Source organism: Mytilus trossulus, chromosome 4 (genome assembly GCF_036588685.1).
Source record: "Mytilus trossulus isolate FHL-02 chromosome 4, PNRI_Mtr1.1.1.hap1, whole genome shotgun sequence".
Lineage (NCBI taxonomy): Eukaryota > Metazoa > Mollusca > Bivalvia > Mytilida > Mytilidae > Mytilus > Mytilus trossulus.
The window spans coordinates 3,564,416-3,587,360 of record NC_086376.1 but is presented as its reverse complement, the minus strand read 5'-3'; the positions used below and the strand labels follow the sequence as shown (position 1 = coordinate 3,587,360).

General features: G+C 31.7%; 2 protein-coding genes across 2 annotated transcripts in view; one reads left to right on the top strand and one right to left on the bottom strand.

Moving 5' to 3' along the window:
• Positions 1 to 228: 228 nt before the first annotated feature.
• On the bottom strand, positions 229 to 19,069 carry LOC134714507 (basement membrane-specific heparan sulfate proteoglycan core protein-like). The gene is made up of 7 exons (XM_063575804.1): positions 18,966 to 19,069; positions 17,884 to 17,977; positions 15,968 to 16,044; positions 14,090 to 14,303; positions 8,609 to 8,752; positions 7,910 to 8,029; positions 229 to 1,367 (listed from the first exon to the last, which is right to left on the bottom strand). Exons 1-7 carry the CDS (start codon positions 19,014 to 19,016, stop codon positions 994 to 996), a joined length of 1,074 nt encoding a protein of 357 aa, XP_063431874.1. The 5' UTR covers positions 19,017 to 19,069; the 3' UTR covers positions 229 to 993.
• A 2,344-nt stretch (positions 19,070 to 21,413) lies between these two features.
• LOC134714505 (transient receptor potential cation channel subfamily M member-like 2) overlaps positions 21,414 to 22,945 on the top strand; it is a 64,579-nt gene continuing 63,047 nt past the window's right edge. The window contains exon 1 of the mRNA XM_063575801.1: positions 21,414 to 21,519. Within this exon, the coding sequence (XP_063431871.1) occupies positions 21,458 to 21,519 (62 nt within the window). The 5' untranslated portion in view covers positions 21,414 to 21,457. The remainder of the gene's footprint in view (positions 21,520 to 22,945) is intronic.

Below are 22,945 nucleotides of genomic sequence, written 5' to 3'. Positions count from 1 at the left end.
CGACGAATTACACCTACTTACAAATGATTTTCGAACGTACACACATTTTGCAGTCTTACACCTATCCCAAGAAATGACTTCATAATGATTCCAACACAGTTCATATGCTTTTCAGACATTAAAACTTTCAATGTTTGAACCTCCCTCTTACTGTATGATAAATTTGGTAATACCCCCCCCCCCCCCCCCCCCCCCCGTTTTACTTGTAAAATGAATAATATGAGAAACTCAAGATCTATCTTTAATATAGAAAACAAAAACAAAACAGTTTCGGATAATATAATTATATCATTCATCAGTTTTAAATTCATTAATTCTTATTTACCACAGAGCCTGTGTATGTACAAATCCCAAACTCCCTCTCTCTCTCTCTCTCTCTCTCTCTCTCTCTCTCTCTCTCTCTCTCCTCTCTCTCTCTCCCTCCCTCTCCATCTTCCTCTCTCTCTCCCTCTTCTTCGGTTGTCCCAAGTTTGGTCGACTTCTTTTTAATCTTCTTCTTATTAATATTCTTACTTGTGGAAACAACATGCTTTCAAAATATCACCTCTCAAAACAAAAATAATACAGATCCACCAAAAATTTAGACAACCAAAGTAATCAACGAATCAAGGCATCAAATAGAATATCAAACAAATAACAGTTCTTCAAGTCAAATAAATAATTTATCAGTCAAAACAATATTATTATATGCTGGTTTCAATGAGGAACATGCCGTAAAAATCTAGCATCTAAACAACCTGAGCGTCATCTTCATCTGACGTCTCTTGAACATGTTTATATATACAGATAACTTCTATCTCAAAGTGGAGTCATTTTCACAAAAAATAGTTACGACTAAGATTTATCGGAAGTATAATGATTTGTTGATCACTTACGATCAATCTTAATCGTAAGTTGTTGGTACCTAAACAAGCTCCACTTCCGCCGACCGTGAGCCTACTCAGACTGGTACCTAACCAAGCTCTACTTCCACCGACTGTGACAGATTGGTACCTAAACAAGCTCCACTTCCGCCGTCTGTGAGTCTACAGTATTTGTTGCTGAACATTTGAAGGTTCCTACATCATCCTTTGATGGTTTTAGTATTTGAAGCTTCAGAATCTCGTGGGCTGAAGAAATAGTTGGTTCGTCTTTAGTAAGTATGTAACGTGCTTTGAAGGGTTTGTAAGTTTCTAGCAATCCTGACGTTTTATTCCAGGAGCCAATGCGTTTTTTTCCGACTGACCATTCAATATAATCAGTTCGTGGTTCAGCGTTTATGATACACTCTACCGTTATTTTCTTCTTCTTTGAAATCTTAACATCAGTTTTCTTGGTTACCACGTTATCATGTGTTGTATTGACTTCTATCTTCACCATAGGTTTGTCTGAAATATCAAAGTAAATCAACAACTATAAGTCGTATACAGGGTATTGACTTCTATCTTCACCATAGGTTTGTCTGAAATATCAAAGTAAATCAACAACTATAAGTCGTATACAGTGTATTGACTTCTATCTTCACCATAAGTTTGTCTGAAATAACAAAGTAAATCAACAACTATAAGTCGTATACAGTGTATTGACTTCTATCTTCACCATAGGTTTGTCTGAAATATCAAAGTAAATCAACAACTATAAGTCGTATACAGTGTATTGACTTCTATCTTCACCATAGGTTTGTCTGAAATATCAAAGTAAATCAACAACTATAAGTCGTATACAGTGTATTGACTTCTATCTTCACCATAAGTTTGTCTGAAATATCAAAGTAAATCAACAACTATAAGTCGTATACAGTGTATTGACTTCTATCTTCACCATAGGTTTGTCTGAAATATCAAAGTAAATCAACAACTATAAGTCGTATACAGTGTATTGACTTCTATCTTCACCATAGGTTTGTCTGAAATATCAAAGTAAATCAACAACTATAGGTCGTATACAGGGTATTGACTTCTATCTTCACCATAGGTTTGTCTTAAATATAAAAGTAAATCAACAACTATAGGTCGTATACAGTGTATTGACTTCTATCTTCACTATAGGTTTGTCTGAAATATCAAAGTAAATCAACAACTATAAGTCGTATACAGGGTATTGACTTCTATCTTCACCATAGGTTTGTCTGAAATATCAAAGTAAATCACCTACGTTAAGTCGTATACAGTGTATTGACTTCTATCTTCACCATAGGTTTGTCTGAAATATCAAAGTAAATCAACAACTATAGGTCGTATACAGGGTATTGACTTCTATCTTCACCATAGGTTTGTCTTAAATATAAAAGTAAATCAACAACTATAGGTCGTATACAGTGTATTGACTTCTATCTTCACTATAGGTTTGTCTGAAATATCAAAGTTAATCAACAACTATAAGTCGTATACATTGTATTGACTTCTATCTTCACCATAGGTTTGTCTGAAATATCAAAGTAAATCAACAACTATAGGTCGTATACAGTGTATTGACTTCTATCTTCACCATAGGTTTGTCTGAAATATCAAAGTAAATCAACAACTATAAGTCGTATACAGGGTATTGACTTCTATCTTCACAATAGGTTTGTCTGAAATATAAAAGTAAATCAACAACTATAAGTCGTATACAGTGTATTGACTTCTATCTTCACCATAGGTTTGTCTGAAATATAAAAGTGAATCAACAACTATAGTTCGTATACAGGGTATTGACTTCTATCTTCACCATATGTTTGTCTGAAATAACAAAGTTAATCAACAACTATAAGTCGTATACAGTGTATTGACTTCTATCTTCACAATAGGTTTGTCTGAAATATCAAAGTAAATCAACAACTATAAGTCGTATACAGGGTATTGACTTCTATCTTCACAATAGGTTTGTCTGAAATATCAAAGTAAATCAACAACTATAAGTCGTATACAGGGTATTGACTTCTATCTTCACAATAGGTTTGTCTGAAATATAAAAGTAAATCAACAACTATAAGTCGTATACAGTGTATTGACTTCTATCTTCACCATAGGTTTGTCTGAAATATAAAAGTGAATCAACAACTATAGGTCGTATACAGGGTATTGACTTCTATCTTCACCATAGGTTTGCCTGAAATATAAAAGTGAATCAACAACTATAGGTCGTATACAGGGTATTGACTTCTATCTTCACCATAGGTTTGTCTGAAATATCAAGGTAAATCACCAACGTTAAGTCGTATACAGTGTATTGACTTCTATCTTCACAATAGGTTTGTCTGAAATATCAAAGTAAATCAACAACTATAAGTCGTATACAGGGTATTGACTTCTATCTTCACAATAGGTTTGTCTGAAATATAAAAGTAAATCAACAACTATAAGTCGTATACAGTGTATTGACTTCTATCTTCACCATAGGTTTGTCTGAAATATAAAAGTGAATCAACAACTATAGGTCGTATACAGGGTATTGACTTCTATCTTCACCATAGGTTTGTCTGAAATATAAAAGTGAATCAACAACTATAGGTCGTATACAGTGTATTGACTTCTATCTTCACCATAGGTTTGTCTGAAATATCAAAGTAAATCAACAACTATAAGTGGTATACAGTGTATTGACTTCTATCTTCACCATAAGTTTGTCTGAAATATCAAAGTAAATCAACAACTATAAGTCGTATACAGGGTATTGACTTCTATCTTCACCATAAGTTTGTCTGAAATATCAAAGTAAATCAACAACTATAAGTCGTATACAGTGTATTGACTTCTATCTTCACCATAGGTTTGTCTGAAATATCAAAGTAAATCAACAACTATAAGTCGTATACAGTGTATTGACTTCTATCTTCACCATAGGTTTGTCTGAAATATCAAAGTAAATCAACAACTATAAGTCGTATACAGTGTATTGACTTCTATCTTCACCATAGGTTTGTCTGAAATATCAAAGTAAATCGGCAACGTTAAGTCGTATACAGTGTATTGACTTCTATCTTCACCATAGGTTTGTCTGAAATATCAAAGTAAATCAACAACTATAAGTCGTATACAGTGTATTGACTTCTATCTTCACCATAGGTTTGTCTGAAATATCAAAGTAAATCAACAACTATAAGTCGTATACAGTGTATTGACTTCTATCTTCACCATAGGTTTGTCTGAAATATCAAAGTGAATCAACAACTATAAGTCGTATACAGTGTATTGACTTCTATCTTCACCATAAGTTTGTCTGAAATATAAAAGTAAATCAACAACTATAAGTCGTATACAGTGTATTGACTTCTATCTTCACCATAAGTTTGTCTGAAATATCAAAGTAAATCAACAACTATAAGTCGTATACAGTGTATTGACTTCTATCTTCACCATAAGTTTGTCTGAAATATAAAAGTAAATCAACAACTATAAGTCGTATACAGTGTATTGACTTCTATCTTCACCATAAGTTTGTCTGAAATATCAAAGTAAATCAACAACTATAAGTCGTATACAGTGTATTGACTTCTATCTTCACCATAGGTTTGTCTGAAATATAAAAGTAAATCGGCAACTATAGGTCGTATACAGTGTATTGACTTCTATCTTCACCATAGGTTTGTCTGAAATATCAAAGTAAATCAACAACTATAGGTCGTATACAGGGTATTGACTTCTATCTTCACCATAAGTTTGTCTGAAATATCAAAGTAAATCAACAACTATAGGTCGTATACAGTGTATTGACTTCTATCTTCACCATAAGTTTGTCTGAAATATCAAAGTAAATCAACAACTATAAGTCGTATACAGTGTATTGACTTCTATCTTCACCATAGGTTTGTCTGAAATATAAAAGTAAATCAACAACTATAAGTCGTATACAGTGTATTGACTTCTATCTTCACCATAAGTTTGTCTGAAATATAAAAGTAAATCAACAACTATAAGTCGTATACAGTGTACTGACTTCTATCTTCACCATAAGTTTGTCTGAAATATCAAAGTAAATCAACAACTATAAGTCGTATACAGTGTATTGACTTCTATCTTCACCATAGGTTTGTCTGAAATATAAAAGTAAATCGGCAACTATAGGTCGTATACAGTGTATTGACTTCTATCTTCACCATAGGTTTGTCTGAAATATCAAAGTAAATCAACAACTATAGGTCGTATACAGGGTATTGACTTCTATCTTCACCATAAGTTTGTCTGAAATATCAAAGTAAATCAACAACTATAGGTCGTATACAGTGTATTGACTTCTATCTTCACCATAAGTTTGTCTGAAATATCAAAGTAAATCAACAACTATAAGTGGTATACAGTGTATTGACTTCTATCTTCACCATAGGTTTGTCTGAAATATCAAAGTAAATCAACAACTATAAGTCGTATACAGTGTATTGACTTCTATCTTCACCATAGGTTTGTCTGAAATAACAAAGTAAATCACCAACGTTAAGTCGTATACAGTGTATTGACTTCTATCTTCACCATAAGTTTGTCTGAAATATCAAAGTAAATCAACAACTATAAGTCGTATACAGTGTATTGACTTCTATCTTCACCATAGGTTTGTCTGAAATAACAAAGTAAATCAACAACTATAAGTCGTATACAGTGTATTGACTTCTATCTTCACCATAAGTTTGTCTGAAATATAAAAGTAAATCAACAACTATAGGTCGTATACAGGGTATTGACTTCTATCTTCACAATAGGTTTGTCTGAAATATCAAAGTAAATCAACAACTACATGTATAAGTCGTATGAAGACAGGTAACATCATTGCTTTTTAAAAGGAGGAAAGATTAGATAAAAATGAGGATTGTTATAATAATATAAAGGCAAACTCATCACATTAAGCCTATCATAAAAGTAAAGGAAATATATTATTTATCTCTTTTGTGCATATATTGACTCGCTTTGGATTTCGAAAATTTGGTGGTTTATCGGTAATTTTTCGTTTATATTCTTTATCAAATAATAAAAACAATAACTATCTCAGCTTAAATAAAGGCAACAGTAGTATACTGCTGTTCGAAATTCATGAAAAGATTGAGAGAAAAAAAAATCCGGGTTACAAACTAAAACTAGTAAATCAGTAAAGGCCGAATTATTCATTAATCGGGTATTGGGTCAAGTCTTGAATGACTATTCTTTAGTTCTTCCTTATTTTTGCATCGTCTTTGTCTACATGTATCTATTATAGTTTTTCAGATGTTACAAGCACAAACACAAAAAGGTCAGTATTCACCTTAAAAACTATCAAAACCTTGAAACAAGACTTATTTTAAGAAGGGATATAGGTACGATACTGGTGCCAAGTCATTAAAGATTGCATAGTTTGGCTTTAATATTGATTCACTTAAAGGGCCTTTGCATCTGAATTAAACACATTTATTTTTGAAACCAGTTGTTTGCATGACACGAGTTATGTTCTTCTACGAGAGGGATTTTGCCTGATATGTATATGATGAAGACATAATCTTTCAATCAGTTTAATTGAGGTCTGGAGCTGGCATGTCAGTAACTGCTAGTAGTCTCTTTTGTTATTTATGTATTATTGTCATTTTGATCCTTTTCTTTTGTTACCTCTTCCGACATCGGACTCGTACTTCTCTTAAACTGAGTTTTACTGTGCGTATTGTTGTGCTTTTGGTTTTTTTCCATTAGCTAGAGGTATAGGGGAATGTTGAGATTTCAAAAACATGTTTAACTCTACCGCATTTTTGCGCCTGTCCCAAGTCAGGAGCCTCTGTCCTTTGTTAGTCTTGTATGACTTTCAATTTCAGTTTCTTGTGTATAATTCGGAGTTTAGTATGACGTTCATTTCAGTGAACTAGTAAATATAAATGTGTATGAACCAGCTGAAGGACACATCCGGGTGATGGAGTTTCTCGCTGCATTTAAGATCTATTGGTGACCTTCGGCTGTTGTATGCTCTATGGTCGGGTTGTTGTTTTTTTGTCACATTTCCCATTTCCATTTTCATTTTTATACAAGTATAAGTTAAATTCATAATCAAAGGGCAATAACTCTAGTAAAGAATCAAGGATCATCGAAAGATTTCAGCAATGTTCTATATTTTATTCAGCTTATTTGTAGATCTTGTCTTTTTTATTTTTTGGCAGTTAAAGTTTTCTCGCTATCTATCATAGTTTTGAAGATTATACACACAATTTAAAAAAAAAGGGCAATTACTCCAATAAGATGTCGTCTAACAGTTCTTTTGTGTGTAGACAATATTGAGATCTCATCATTTTAAACGCCCCATAAGATTTATTCAATTCATACATATAGTAATTTTCAAGATAACAAACAAAACTTTAATTGTTGATTAAAACTTCATAGGTGAGGTCACCAGAAACATTCTTAAAATTAAATACCATAATAATGATTTTGGTTGAACAATTGGTTAATTTTGGCCCAGTAGTTTTGTGAAGAAGATGTTTGTAAAAGTAAACAGACGATGACGACGGACGATGACAAACCTCTTCACCTGCTTTTGGACCAGGTGAGTTAAAAACATATGTTGGGTTGTGCTCTGGAAAACATATATTGTGTTGTGCTATAGAAAAAGTGATGTTGGGTTGCTCTCTGAAATCATTTTTTGTACACATTTTACATCATATACTAAACTCGCGAGGAGTCAAAATCCTTGTTTAGCGACCAAACCTGAGCTACGCAATTAAAACTCTGCTAGGAATCACAGAATTAATTACATTCAAATACGTAACTTAACACAATTTTAGCTATGAATAAATGATTGTTGATTGCCTTACGTTTGGGGCAAATATTTCATGCTTGTTCAAGCCGATAATGAATACATAAATACAATATGTACAGAGCACATTATGTAACAACAACAATAATTCTAAGCGCTTCACATTTAAAAATAAATAAAATACAAAAATACATAACAACATAAATTACAAAGCACTAAAAAATCTTTAACGTTACTAAATGATTCTTACGTATGACAATTACATCGAAGTCAACTGAATTGTTTCCCTTGGCATTTGTAACCAAACATCTGTATATAGCAGAGCAATGTCTGGTTATGTTAACAATAGTTAATCTGCTCCCATTGATGCCTGAAAGGAATAGAAGATTATTGCCACTCGTAACAATATGAATGTATTATATACAGTGAAAATTGCTGCCGCACAAAACAAATCATGTATTAATTATTACAATGTATATATACAAATGTATTTTTTTCCTCACACTTTATATATATATGGAAACTACATGTATTGTTAACCCTTAAATGCATTATACAGAGAACTTGTATAGTAATAAGATCTGAGACTTCACTATTTTTAGTTTTCTGTTTTAGAATTTGTTTATAATTGTTTCCCTTGTCCTTTATTTATTTATTTTTATCAGAAAGATTTTATTATCTTAAGCTTATTCGGTCCAGTTTATCGACATTTCCATATCAAAGTATCGTGGTCTTCGGCTGTTATCTGCTCTTTGGTTGGGTTATTGTATATTTGACACATTCCCAATTTCCATTCTCAATTCTATTTATGTGCAGTCTAGCCTTTTCAGTAGACTTATGTGTTCAATTTACTATGTGATTATTATTTTCTGTACTGTTATGAATTAGCTGATGTATTTTGGTTATCAATATTTGGGGAATATATGTTTTTTAATTTTAAGACTCTCACCGACAGGAAGATCTAATCTATCATCATGAAGGAACCAGTCTATCTTGTATTCAATCACTGATTCCACCTCGCACCACAGTTCAGTAGTATTTCCCTCTGTAATCGTCAACGTTGTATTGGAATGGTTAACAATACTTGGCTTCTCTGCGATAATAAGAAGAGCAAACTATCAGAGATTTTTTCGTATAATATGTTAAGCAAGTGATATGTTTGTACAATGTATATAATAACTTTATGTAAATCATCTGTCATAACAAGGGGGTGATTTTGGGAAGGAAAATAGTGTCTTGATAATAACAGGCGTCTCTCTGAGTGTCTTGATAATAACAGATGGTATTTATTTTTGTCATGTTGAATTGTTCTGGTAATAAGAGTGGATATCATTATTCCGTCGATAGGAGTGTCTTGATAATAACAGTTATATAACAGAGTATACCATTATCCGCTCTGTTTAAGGGTCCTGGTAATAAACATTTGTTCTGTAAGGGCTCCTGAATCGTATTCAAAATTGAGAATGGAAATGGGGAAAGTGTCAAAGAGACAACAACCCGATCGTAGAAAAAAACAACAGCAGAAGGTCACCAACAGGTCTTCAATGTAGCGAGAAATTCCCGCACCCGGAGGCGTCCTTCAGCTGGCCCCTAAACAAATATATACTAGTTCATTGATAATGAACGCTTTAGTCAATATGTACCTAGTTATATTCGAAATTTAAGATAAAAACATAAGATAAAATTTTTAAATAGAATTAAAAGTATTGTTTACATGCCAACAGCAATAGACAAAAGGAATGGAGTATAGTTTTCATGGCCAAATCAATAGACAAATAAGAAAGGAGTATAGTTTACATGCAAAACTTAATAGACAAACAAGAAATGAGTATAGTTTACATGCCAAACTTAATAGACAAACAAGAAAGGAGTATAGTTTACATGCCAAACTCAATAGACAAACAAGAAAGGAGTATAGTTTACATGGCAAACTTAATAGACAAACAAGAAAGGAGTATAGTTTACATGGCAAACTCAATAGACAAACAAGAAAGGAGTATAGTTTACATGCCAAACTCAATAGACAAACAAGAAAGGAGTATAGTTTACATGGCAAACCTAATAGACAAACAAGAAAGGAGTATAGTTTACATGGCCAAAATCAATAGACAAACAAGAAAGGAGTATAGTTTACATGGCCAAAATCAATAGACAAACAAGAAAGGAGTATAGTTTACATGCCAAAATCAATAGACAAAAAAGAATGGAGTATAGTTTACATGCCAAACTCAATAGTCAAATAAGAAAGGAGTATAGTTTACATGCCAAACTCAATAGACAAAAAAGAATGGAGTAAATTTTACATGGCCAAATCAATAGACAAATAAGAAAGGAGTATAGTTTACATGCCAAACTCAATAGACAAATAAGAAAGGAGTAAAGTTTACATGCCAAAATCAATAGACAAAAAAGAATGGAGTATAATTTACATGGCCAAATCAATAGACAAATAAGAAAGGAGTATAGTTTATATGGCAAACTCAATAGACAAATAAGAATGGAGTATAGTTAACATGCCAAAAGCAATAGACAAATAAGAAAGGAGTATAGTTTACATGCCAAACTTAATAGACAAATAAGAAAGGAGTAAAGTTTACATGCCAAAATCAATAGACAAAAAAGAATGGAGTATAATTTAAATGGCCAAATCAATAGACAAATAAGAAAGGAGTATAGTTTATATGGCAAACTCAATAGACAAATAAGAATAGAGTATAGTTAACATGCCAAAAGCAATAGACAAATAAGAAAGGAGTATAGTTTACATGCCAAACTTAATAGACAAATAAGAAAGGAGTATAGTTTACATGCCAAAATCAATAGACAAATAAGAAAGGAGTATAGTTTACATGCCAAAATCAATAGACAAAAAAGAAAGGAGTATAGTTTACATGCCAAACTCAATAGACAAATAAGAAAAGAGTATAGTTTACATGCCAAAATCAATAGACAAAAAAGAAAGGAGAGTAGTTTACATGCCAAAATCAATAGACAAAAAAGAAAGGAGTATAGTTTACATGCCAAAATCAATAGACAAATAAGAAAAGAGTATAGTTTACATGCCAAAATCAATAGACAAAAAAGAATGGAATATAGTTTGCATGCAAAAATCAATAGACAAATAAGAAAAGAGTATAGGTTACATGCCAAAATCAATAGACAAAAAAGAATGGAATATAGTTTGCATGCAAGAACTAATAGACAAAAAAGAAAGGAGAGTAGTTTACATGCCAAAATCAATAGACAAACAAGAATGGAGTATAGTTAACATGCCAAACGCAATAGACAAATAAGAAAAGAGTATAGTTTACATGCCAAAATCAATAGACAAAAAAGAATGTAGTATAGTTTACATGCCAAAATCAATAGACAAAAAAGAAAGGAGAGTAGTTTACATGCCAAAATCAATAGACAAACAAGAATGGAGTATAGTTAACATGCCAAACTCAATAGACAAATAAGAAAAGAGTATAGTTTACATGCCGAAATCAATAGACAAAAAAGAATGTAGTATAGTTTACATGCCAAAATCAATAGACAAAAAAGAAAGGAGAATAGTTTACATGCCAAACTCAATAGACAAATAAGAAAGGAGTATAGTTTACATGCCAAACTCAATAGACAAACAAGAAACGAGTATAGTTTACATGCCAAACTTAATAGACAAAGAAGAAAAGAGTATAGTTTACATGCCAAACTTAATAGACAAAAAAGAAAGGAGTAAATTTTACATGCCAAAATCAATAGACAAACAAGAAAGGAGCATAGTTTACATACCAAACTTAATAGACAAACAAGAAAGGAGTATAGTTTACATGCTAAAATGAAGACAAAAAAGAATGGAGTATAGTTTACATGGCCAAATCAATAGACAAAACAGAATGAAGTATTGTTTACATGCCAAACTTAATAGACAAACAAGAAAGGAGTATAGTTTACATGCCAAAATCAATAGACAAAAAAGAATGGAATATAGTTTGCATGCAAAACTCAATAGACAAATAAGAAAGGAGTATAGTTTACATGCCAAACTCAATAGACAAAAAAGAATGGAGAGTAGTTTACATGCCAAAATCAATAGACAAAAAAGAAAGGAGTATAGTTTACATGCCAAAATCAATAGACAAATAAGAAAAGAGTATAGTTTACATGCCAAAATCAATAGACAAAAAAGAATGGAATATAGTTTGCATGCAAAAACTAATAGACAAAAAAGAAAGGAGAGTAGTTTACATGCCAAAATCAATAGACAAACAAGAATGGAGTATAGTTAACATGCCAAACTCAATAGACAAATAAGAAAAGAGTATAGTTTACATGCCAAAATCAATAGACAAAAAAGAATGTAGTATAGTTTACATGCCAAAATCAATAGACAAAAAAGAAAGGAGAGTAGTTTACATGCCAAAATCAATAGACAAACAAGAATGGAGTATAGTTAACATGCCAAACTCAATAGACAAATAAGAAAAGAGTTTAGTTTACATGCCGAAATCAATAGACAAAAAAGAATGTAGTATAGTTTACATGCCAAAATCAATAGACAAAAAAGAATGGAGTATAGTTTACATGCCAAACTTAATAGACAAACACGAAAGGAGTATAGTTTACATGCCAAAATCAAGACAAAAAGGAATGGAGTATAGTTTACATGGTCAAATCAATAGACAAAACAGAATGAAGTATTGTTTACATGCCAAACTTAATAGACAAACAAGAAAGGAGTATAGTTTACATGCCAAAATCAATAGACAAAAAAAGAATGGAGTATAGTTTGCATGCCAAACTTAATAGACAAATAAGAAAGGAGTATAGTGTACATGCCAAAATCAATAGACAAAAAAAGAATGGAGTATAGTTTACATGGTCAAATCAATAGACAAAACAGAATGAAGTATTGTTTACATGCCAAACTTAATAGACAAACAAGAAAGGAGTATAGTTTACATGCCAAAATCAATAGACAAAAAAAGAATGGAGTATAGTTTACATGCCAAACTTAATAGACAAACAAGAAAGGAGTATAGTTTACATGCCAAAATCAAGACAAAAAGGAATGGAGTATAGTTTACATGGTCAAATCAATAGACAAAACAGAATGAAGTATTGTTTACATGCCAAACTTAATAGACAAACAAGAAAGGAGTATAGTTTACATGCCAAAATCAATAGACAAAAAAAGAATGGAGTATAGTTTACATGCCAAACTTAATAGACAAATAAGAAAGGAGTATAGTGTACATGCCAAACTCAATAGACAAAAAAAGAATGGAGTATAGTTTACATGCCAAAATCAATAGACAAAAAAGAAAGGAGAGTAGTTTACATGCCAAAATCAATAGACAAAAAAGAAAGGAGTATAGTTTACATGCCAAAATCAATAGACAAATAAGAAAAGAGTATAGTTTACATGCCAAAATCAATAGACAAATAAGAAAAGAGTATAGTTTACATGCCAAAATCAATAGACAAAAAAGAATGGAATATAATTTGCATGCAAAAACCAATAGACAAAAAAGAAAGGAGAGTAGTTTACATGCAAAAATCAATAGACAAACAAGAATGGAGTATAGTTTACATGCAAAACTTAATAGACAAACAAGAAAGGAGTATAGTTTACATGCCAAACTTAATAGACAAACAAGAAAGGAGTATAGTTTACATGCCAAAATCAATAGACAAAAAGAATGGAGTATAGTTTACATGCCAAAATCAATAGACAAACAAGAAAGGAGTATAGTTTACATGCCAAACTCAATAGACAAAAAAAGAATGGAGTATAGTTTGCATGCAAAAACTAATAGACAAAAAAGAAAGGAGTATAGTTTACATGCCAAAATCAATAGACAAAAAAGAAAGGAGTATAGTTTACATGCCAAAATCAATAGACAAACAAGAAAGGAGTATAGTTTACATGCCAAACTTAATAGACAAATAAGAATAGAGTATAGTTTACATGCCAAAATCAATAGACAAAAAAGAAAGGAGAGTAGTTTACATGCCAAAATCAATAGACAAAAAAGAAAGGAGTATAGTTTACATGCCAAAATCAATAGACAAATAAGAAAAGAGTATAGTTTACATGCCAAAATCAATAGACAAAAAAGAATGGAATATAGTTGGCATGCAAAAACCAATAGACAAAAAAGAAAGCAGAGTAGTTTACATGCCAAAATCAATAGACAAACAAGAATGGAGTATAGTTAACATGCCAAAAGCAATAGACAAAAAAGAATGGAATATAGTTTGCGTGCAAAAACCAATAGACAAATAAGAATAGAGTATAGTTTACATGCCAAACTTAATAGACAAACAAGAGAGGAGTGTAGTTTACATGCCAAAAACAATAGACAAAACAAGAAAGGAGTATAGTTTACATGCCAAACTTAATAGACATAATGAAACAGATGATCGTATTTTTAATATTTACCTATAATCTTTAACTCGACAGTCTTTATCTTTCTATTAGTATTGCCATTAACACATGAATATTTCCCAAGAGTTCCTTTTGAAATCTTTTTAATTGTCAGTTCAATTTCTCCGTAACTATTTTTTTTAACTGAGTAATCGTTATTACTAGGTTTATGTGCACCATACGAAATAAAAGTATGTTCTCCATGATACCACAAAATTTTATCGTCAACCTGTAATACAAATGTTTATTATTATTCATCACATATATTTACAAATTTCTGTTTTGAGGTTATATCCCATCTGTGATTTAATTAACGAACATATACAATACTTATAACGAAGTTACCCTTTAACAAATGTTTACAAATGTAGCAAAATCAGAACGCATTAAGGCGAACTTTAAGAAGTTAAAAAAAACGTTTACGTGATCACACAATAATAGAATTTAAGTCCTGTACTTAAATTCAGTTATCACGGTGCGCTGTACTATTACATTGGTTGGTTATTAGTGAGTTTAAGAAAACTCAAATTTCATTGGTGGTTAGTGAACCATACAATTTGACGTCAAGATCCTTTTTTAATTCGGGTCCAACAGGCTGCTTTTAAAATAACTTGTTTTTATCAGAGGAAAATTTTATTCAAAATCCCTCCCTCCTCCCAAAATGTATATTTATTGTAAATACAATGTATTAGAATAAGATACTGCCTGTGTTGTAATTTATAATTTCAGGTGATGTTTCAGTTGTCAATTGTTTGAACACCTATATGTATTTGGCCATTGGACAGACAGGACCTGAGAAGAAGTCTATTGAAGTTATCAAACCTTCCAACAAAGACTTTGAATTTATTAGGCCTGTGATTTGCATAATTCGCTGCATCAAAAAACATTTTGTTTTATGAATAGGATCATTTACTACAGATCTAGATGAACAATGTAAGGGTTTCGATCCATCACCTGTGTTCCCACGGTGATTTCCTGATTTCCAAATTGTTTTAATCCTATCTTCAGTTACCATTATCTGTGGTAGTAATTTATATATATATATATATATGACAGTACGGTTGCCATAATCAGCAATATGCGGGTAACCTCATTTTTCAGTTATATACAACATGTATAAATTATGAGAATAATAATATTAAAGGCTGTGGCCAAATACTGCCAATTTGTTGTTTGGTCTTACTAAGCATCTGGGATAACTTGTCACGGTGCAAACTTATTATGTAACAAATATTAAGTAAAATAAGCGTCAAAAACTGATTATCTAAGTGAATTTGCTACGTGCACGGACCATAACTCTGCACAAATTCATCAGAACAAAATTCAAACTTTAGCTTTAATGTGCCATTACAAAACAATACCAATTATCAAATCAATATCTCCAATAATGGAGAAAAAAGGGCGGAAAACTGATTTGCCAGACTGATGGATGGACAGACTGAAAACCTAAATTTGCTAATTACAACTTTGATCCTTTGAGAGGAATACTTTTTCAATGCTGTCCATTGTAATAAATGTTGTAGTAGTGTTCTATTTAAGCTTTTGTTTTAAAAATATGAACCGTTCTAATTTTACTGCACCAGATGGATTATTCCGAGTTAAGGTCTCTTCAGTAATAATCGACGCAAAATATTGGAAAATCTTATTCCTCATACAAAGTTGAAAAACTGATTACACCAAGCGGGCCAAAAGTAAAGCCAAACCCGTGTTGGAGACCGTAATCCAAACTACATGTCTATTATGATTTATTTTTACAAGTTGTTACTTGGATGGAAAGTATTCTCATTGGCACTCAAACCATATCCTTTTATTTCTATGTATAATACCCCAACGATACAATGAAGCTGATAAGTGTAGACAACCAATGTACATGGTCACTTTATTAATACCTACCTGATCCTTCTGCTTTGTACATGTAATTTGCACATTTTTATCAGGCCAGTTAACCAAGATAGGCAAAGCATCTTGCCCTTTAATGTAAAAATATCATAGTTTTAAACAGTTCATGAGAAAAATTCTCATTAATGTAAGATTAAAATGTAGAGAATAAGGAAGAGAAAATGTAAAGATAAATAGGAAACATTTCAATGAAATAGAAGATACTAGTAACCGCACGTCATAGAATGGACAGCAATTCGACGATACTAGAAACCCAACAACATCTAGCGGACAGCAATTCGACAATACAAGTAACCCAACGACATCAATGATTTGTGTTTCTAAGGAAATTATTATAGGAAATTAACACTCAGGGTTCTTTGTTTATAAATTAAATGATTATACAGGACATGGCTATGCATGGAATAAACAAAATAGGAATAAAACAAACAAAAAGGCAGATTTTTGCTGTACGTATATATACTGAGTGCCAATGAAAACGCAACACTTGGTTTTTCAAAAATTAAATTTATATTAGAAATGATAGTCTCTCAAAATAAATTGTTTTTGAAAATTAACAATTCTAACAATAGATCGATATCAAACAAAAATGTTCCATTGTCATCTTTCAGACGCTATAGGTAAACGAAACATCCAATGTCCAATCATCAACTCACAGTCCTAACAAAACATGTTACAACCCAGTTGTGTAGCGCAATCTCGACAGCCCCGTGGAATTAATCAACCCGGACGTTTAATGTGATCTCGAGGAATGTTGTTCCACTTGTCCCGCATATCAAACTCAAGCTGACTTTATGATATTGGTGGTGGTTTTCATCGTCTAAATCATGTCCAATCTGATGCAAAATTTGCACGATCGAACCAAAATCGGGCGAAACACGTCACATTTGGCCAAGATGGGTGCCAAATGTCTATGTAACATCCACTGACGGTTTTTGGTACACAATGAATGATTTATGGTCTACAGAATTCGATATTTACGCCTTACGGCCGTTTAGATGTCACTAAGGAAAGATTTTGATGCTTTTTAACGATTTCTGCACAAATGATGCTTTACTGAAATTGCTCCAAAGGATCTACCGTGACCACCATTTAACTCTCGTGACCTTTGTACACCCATCAGATTAAATATCGAATATGTTTAAGACCAAATGTATGGGTCCGGCTGAGCGTTTCTTGCTTTTTGTACCCCGGGATGTCGCTTATCATTAAATGATCCATTTTGGTTGAATTTGTGAATGATTTGGGTTATTGTAGAGGCTACAACTTCAGTCTTCTCGTAATTGTATGTACTGAAAGGCTTCATTGGATCATGCCCAAAACTGCATGTCGCTGGATGTCAGAAAGTCCTGGCATTTACTCAGATGTTTATTGCAGTGCCCTTACAATAAGGGCGGGAAAATTCATGACATTAGCCAAGCTTTAAATGACAAAATCGTGAAAACGGTGCGTATGTTAAAAAGCGGTGAACTCGGTTTATGTCCGTTCAAAATAACCCTTACTTCGCATTTGTTCCAAAAATCACTCAACCGTAAAGTTGTCGTCAATTGTCTTAAAAGTCGTTTTAAACCAACTATATAAAATTCTAATATAAATAAAATAAAAATTAGAAGATTTTTTTTTAAAATAAAAGTGTTTCATTGGCACTCAGTATAGTTTTTTTATGGATGGATTCTTCATGTCCTTTCTACTAAGACTTCATATGTATCTAAGGTTGAAAATGTAATAATCCAGAATTACACATACCAGTCGTTGTATTTCTTTTACATTCCTTCACTAAAGAACTCTGCCCAAACCGGTGCTGTGGGTCGTCTTGAACTTGCAGTGATGTGAGGGTTTCTTTTCTGTTCACTCGACTATAAGTGTATACATAAATGAATGCAAAGAAAACTACTTAAATTTAAACATACCCGCTCCTTTAGGATCGTCAATCAATTCCGCTCTGAGCAGATACACAACTGTAGAAATTGTCATAAAATTACAAAAGACTGTATACCCTCTCATCTAAAATAAATCAAAGATATTGACGAATATGAAATATCTGAAATAAAAATGTTTTCAAATCAAAGCATCGTCGATGCTTCTTCAGTCAAGGCAATATGCTTTAAACATCCATAGTGAAAATATTTACATAAAACATTTTCTTGGCGTCAGTTTATCCACAATACCCAACGTTTAGGAACTAAATAACTGATAAAAATGTGTAAAATGCTTCTCACTTCATAGAATCCCTCGTCAAGTATTGTCATCTCAACAAATAATTGTCAAGTTAGGTCAACTGTTAATTCGTAACCTTTTAATAACTGAGATTGAAATGCCATTCTTTAAGGGGATCCATTATTTTTCTCCTTCTATTCTCAAAACATTTTGAATACAAAAAACAGTATCCAATATCCTATATTATTAGAGATTTCAAGACAGCTATCGAAACTTGAAATCAATGATTTTTACCACAAAATGAAATATTTTTTCGGGCGTCTTTTAACATGTTTAAAACAAGCATAAAAATAAGCCATGGCGCAATGAAACAATCGAAAGTTCATAAATATACAATCATGGCCATCATGAAAAGTTCGTTTCCAAATTTCTATCATTATAGACCAAATGACGAAATACTGACATAGCTAGCATTTCGGCCTTTTGAATATAGACATACGTCTGACAGGTTAATGCTTTTTAATCAAACATTTTAGACGTAACAGGTCTTCTCGTTATTTATATAGATAAGACCGTTGGTTTCCCGCTTGAATGGTTTTACACTAATCATTTTGTAGGCCTTTTATAGCTCATTGTTCAGTGTGAGCCAAGGCTCCGTGTTGAAGACCGTATATTGATCTTTAGTGATTTCTTTTTTCAAAGTGTGACTTGGATTGAGAGTTGTCTCATTGACACTCACATTACTCATATCACACCTTCTTATATCTATTTTAATTAAGTAGCAAAACATAAAGATACCAACATTATTTATCCAAAATATATCTAAATAACTTACTTTTGTGTATGTTAATTCAACAACAGAACAAAGAATTCCATTGTAAATCATAATACGGAAACACACAAACGTTTGACTAATTTAACAGGAAATCAGCACTTACACCATTTTATATGTGTAGTTATGATAAACTAAAGTTAAGGATATACTTTATACATCTTAAATGTTGTAGGACATGGGTTACTTGTATCTAAGTACTTTAATAGTAAACATTAACTTTGACTACTTCAGAATAAATAAGAGTGAATGTACCTGACATTCCTTAAATAAAGAATAGCCCAATGACTTAGAACTTATATATACAGTGGTATGATTGCCAAACTCTTCCCACGAGACCATATGACACAGACACTAACCAGTAATGGCCTTTCACAATTAGCAAAGCCAATTCCAGGGGCAGTGTTGTAACAGAACAACACAAGACCTATACAAAACAAGAAACAAAGAACCGCGCTGAAGTACGTCCATTATTTTTCATTTTTCAATATTCAAAATTCAATAATGAAATAGTTCACTGTTCAATTTTGAGTGATGAATAATTAATAATGAAATAGTTTATGTTACATTTTTCAAGTTGAAGCGGTGAATAGTGAAATAACAATTAAAAAATTGACTGTGACACAATAGCTACGTGTATATCCCGCATTTCTAAATTAGTCTTGTTGGTGTTATCTAACAAATATTCAAATTAATATCAGAAAAGAACAAAAACACTCTAGTTTTGAAGGATAAACTAGACGTGATCTTTCCTAACTATTTCAACAGAGATTTTTGATTCAATGTATGGACAACCTGATACCAAATAAAATTGAGAATGGAAATGGGGAATGTGTCACAGAGACAACAACCCGACCATAGAGCAGATAACAGCATCAGGTCACCAACAGGTCTTCAATGCAGCGAGAAATTCCCACACCCGATAATGAACGCCATACTAAACTCCAAATTGTACACAAGAAACTAAAATTAAAAATAAGACTAACAAAGGCCAGGGGCTCCTGACTTGGGACAGGCGCAAAAATGCTGCGGGGTTAAACATGTTTATGAGATCTCAACCCTCCCTCTATACCTCTAGTCAATGTAGAAAAGTAAACGCATAACAATACGCACATTAAAATTCAGTTCAAGAGAAGTCCAAGTCTGATGTCAGAAGGTGTAACCAAAGAAAATAAATAAAATAAAAATAATACATAGAAAAAAAAACAACAACAGACTACTAGCATTTAACTGACATGCGAGCTCCAGACTTCACTGAACTTCACTGATTGAAAGATGATGTCTTCATCTTCACTGAACCAGTACAGGCACATATATACTAGTATTGCAAACATAAGCGTGTGTGGTGAGGATCTAGCTTTAACATCAATAGATTTAACACATTATGTTAAAATTAGATAAGATTTATTCATTTTGTTGTTTTCTTTTCCTCGGCCACAATTATAAAAAAAATACTAGACTAATTGACTTAAGTTACTGTTTGTACCTTTGTCCAACGAAAAGCATTTGAGATGTTATGCAGATTCATTTGTCATTAATTTGGATTCTTGATCTCTGAAGTCTGAAGGCGGGAAGATTTGAAGACATGTTATATCTTATTTATGTCTGTCTAATTTTGTAGGATTCTTACATAAGAAACATATTTTTTCTTTCATTTATACATGTATTTGCAAAGATCAACAGGTCTTCGAATTTATACCTGCATTTGTAACTTGTGGTTTCAGTTTTTCATTTACTAGAACTAAAATAGCAAAATTAATGCACTAATTGATTGACATTCAAGTATTTATGTACAAAACATGGAAGAAAAGTGAAATCTGCAAGTAAAAATTGAAATAAGTATTCAATATTTACGTAGGCAAACACCATGCAAAGAAAGTAAGATTGGTTTGAAAATTGAAAAATCAGCGTTAAAAAATTAAGTTGAAGTTATAGGTCATTGTTTTATTATTTATTATATTATGAAAGGCATAACATTGAGATATATCTAACGTTACTGTATTTCTACAATGTGATTTATGCATCGTTATTGTTTAAATTTACAATGCATTTTACATAAGGTACGATTATGTTACAAACTAAATTTTCGAAAAATTCTACAGTAGTAAAATAGCTAACGTTAAATGTTCATTTTATTGACCTACTTTCAACTATTAATTATATTTTTTGACCTGCAGTCTTCCATATAAGTAAATTGGAACAATACATACACTGGTATTAGTACTTGAGTGTGTATATTGTCGTGTGTAAGAAATAAATGTTAGCTCATGGCAACATGAATCTTGTTGATAAACAGTAATTAAAACTAGTTCTTGGAAATTTCTGTAAGTTCACTTTTATCCTCTGCCTAATTGCTATTTAGGTATCAAAATTAATATAATTCACTACGTAGTAACTTTTTTAATGTTTGCAAATGTATGCACTATAGTATTGTTCAATGTATTTTGTTTCAGATATTAACATATGAGATATTGAACACATAGAAGGATTGGAGAATGTCAGGAGTTTCCGCCGAACCTGGACCTTCCAATTCCAGTTCACAGGAGAGATCATCGAAGTAAGTATATATCTTTCTCGTATAGATAACTTGTAAAATGAGGGTGTAATAATAACTAACGATAGAATATGCCTTTAGGTATAATAAGTCGTGTTTACCTCCTTAAATAATTGTTTGATGACTTTTAATTTTTCATGATAGCTTTATTCGCAATATTATATAACTCGAAAGACAGTCTTTATATTTGTAAGGCTGTACATACCTTGATCCTTAACCGTATTTACGGAAAGAAAGTTGGATGCATTTAGGATACCTATCTTATCTGTTATAATTATGTGGTATTTGCCATTTCCATGAAAAGAGATTAAAAAAAATGTTTTCATCTTGTCAAAAGTTTGATCTTATCACTATTACGACATGAACATAACGATATAAACGGCATTCATCAATAAACAAATATTGGTCAGGTTCGAAGAAAAATCGTTCACATTTTAGAAAAGATATAATTATATAAGTTGTAGAAAAGATATAATTATATGAGTTGTAGAAAAGATATAATTATATAAGTTGTAGAAAAGATATAATTATATAAGTTGTAGAAAAGATATAATTATATAAGTTGTAGAAAAGATATGATCATACAAATTGTTTCTAACATTCAACCATCCTTCTTGTAATATCGAACAACCGAGAAAAAACCCAGCTATATGAAGAGAAAAAAAGTATTGCAACTTTAAGTATAGATAAACTCTCCTCAACATCTTCATTCATTGAAAAAAAATATCCAAACTATGAAATTGAAAAATATTGTATTATATAGTTCCACAGCAGCGACGTAAATGCTTCATTTCCCACTATCCAATATACAAATATAGCCTAATCGCGATTTATTGAAAGCAAATCTATGTTGTGCAGATATCTTTAAATTGATATATTGTACATATATTTATTTTAATTGTTGGACAGTATTATCATTTCACGTAGTTAAAGAAAAGAGGGACAAAAGATACCAGAGGAACAGTCAAACTCATAATTCGAAAATAACAATGCCTTGGCTAGAAATGAACAAGACAAACAGGGCGGCGGGGTTAGTCATGTCAGGGGGGTCCTAACCCTCCTCACATTATCTTGAACAGTGGTGTAACAGTACAACATAAAAATGATAGCAATAAACATGTTAAAAAGGTTGTTTTGTGTTTTTGTGTCAACATGCTCAGAGTTTTTTCAATCGCTTTTTATGATAAATTTTTAAGGAAGCCTTACTTGTGACCTATTCCACATACAGATCATTAATTACGCTCCTACATATAAACATGTTTATAGATAAGACTATAAACATGTTTATAGATAAGACTATTCAATAATTTAACACATGTAATGTACGGAACATTATATTTTTTTGGAGAAATAATCATATCTATATAATATACATGTTTATATGTAGCAATAGAAATGAATGCAATTTCTGGATTGTTCTTATATGTTA

Excerpts from the sequence above, each read along its gene's own strand:
- LOC134714507 (XM_063575804.1), bottom strand. The coding sequence starts at position 19,016 with ATGATTTACAATGGAATTCTTTGTTCTGTTGTTGAATTAACATACACA. Across the intron at positions 14,304-15,967 it reads GTACAAAGCAGAAGGATCAG|GTTGACGATAAAATTTTGTG; the intron begins GTAGGTATTAAT and ends TTTGTATTACAG. Across the intron at positions 8,753-14,089 it reads TGTCGAGTTAAAGATTATAG|AGAAGCCAAGTATTGTTAAC; the intron begins GTAAATATTAAA and ends TTATTATCGCAG.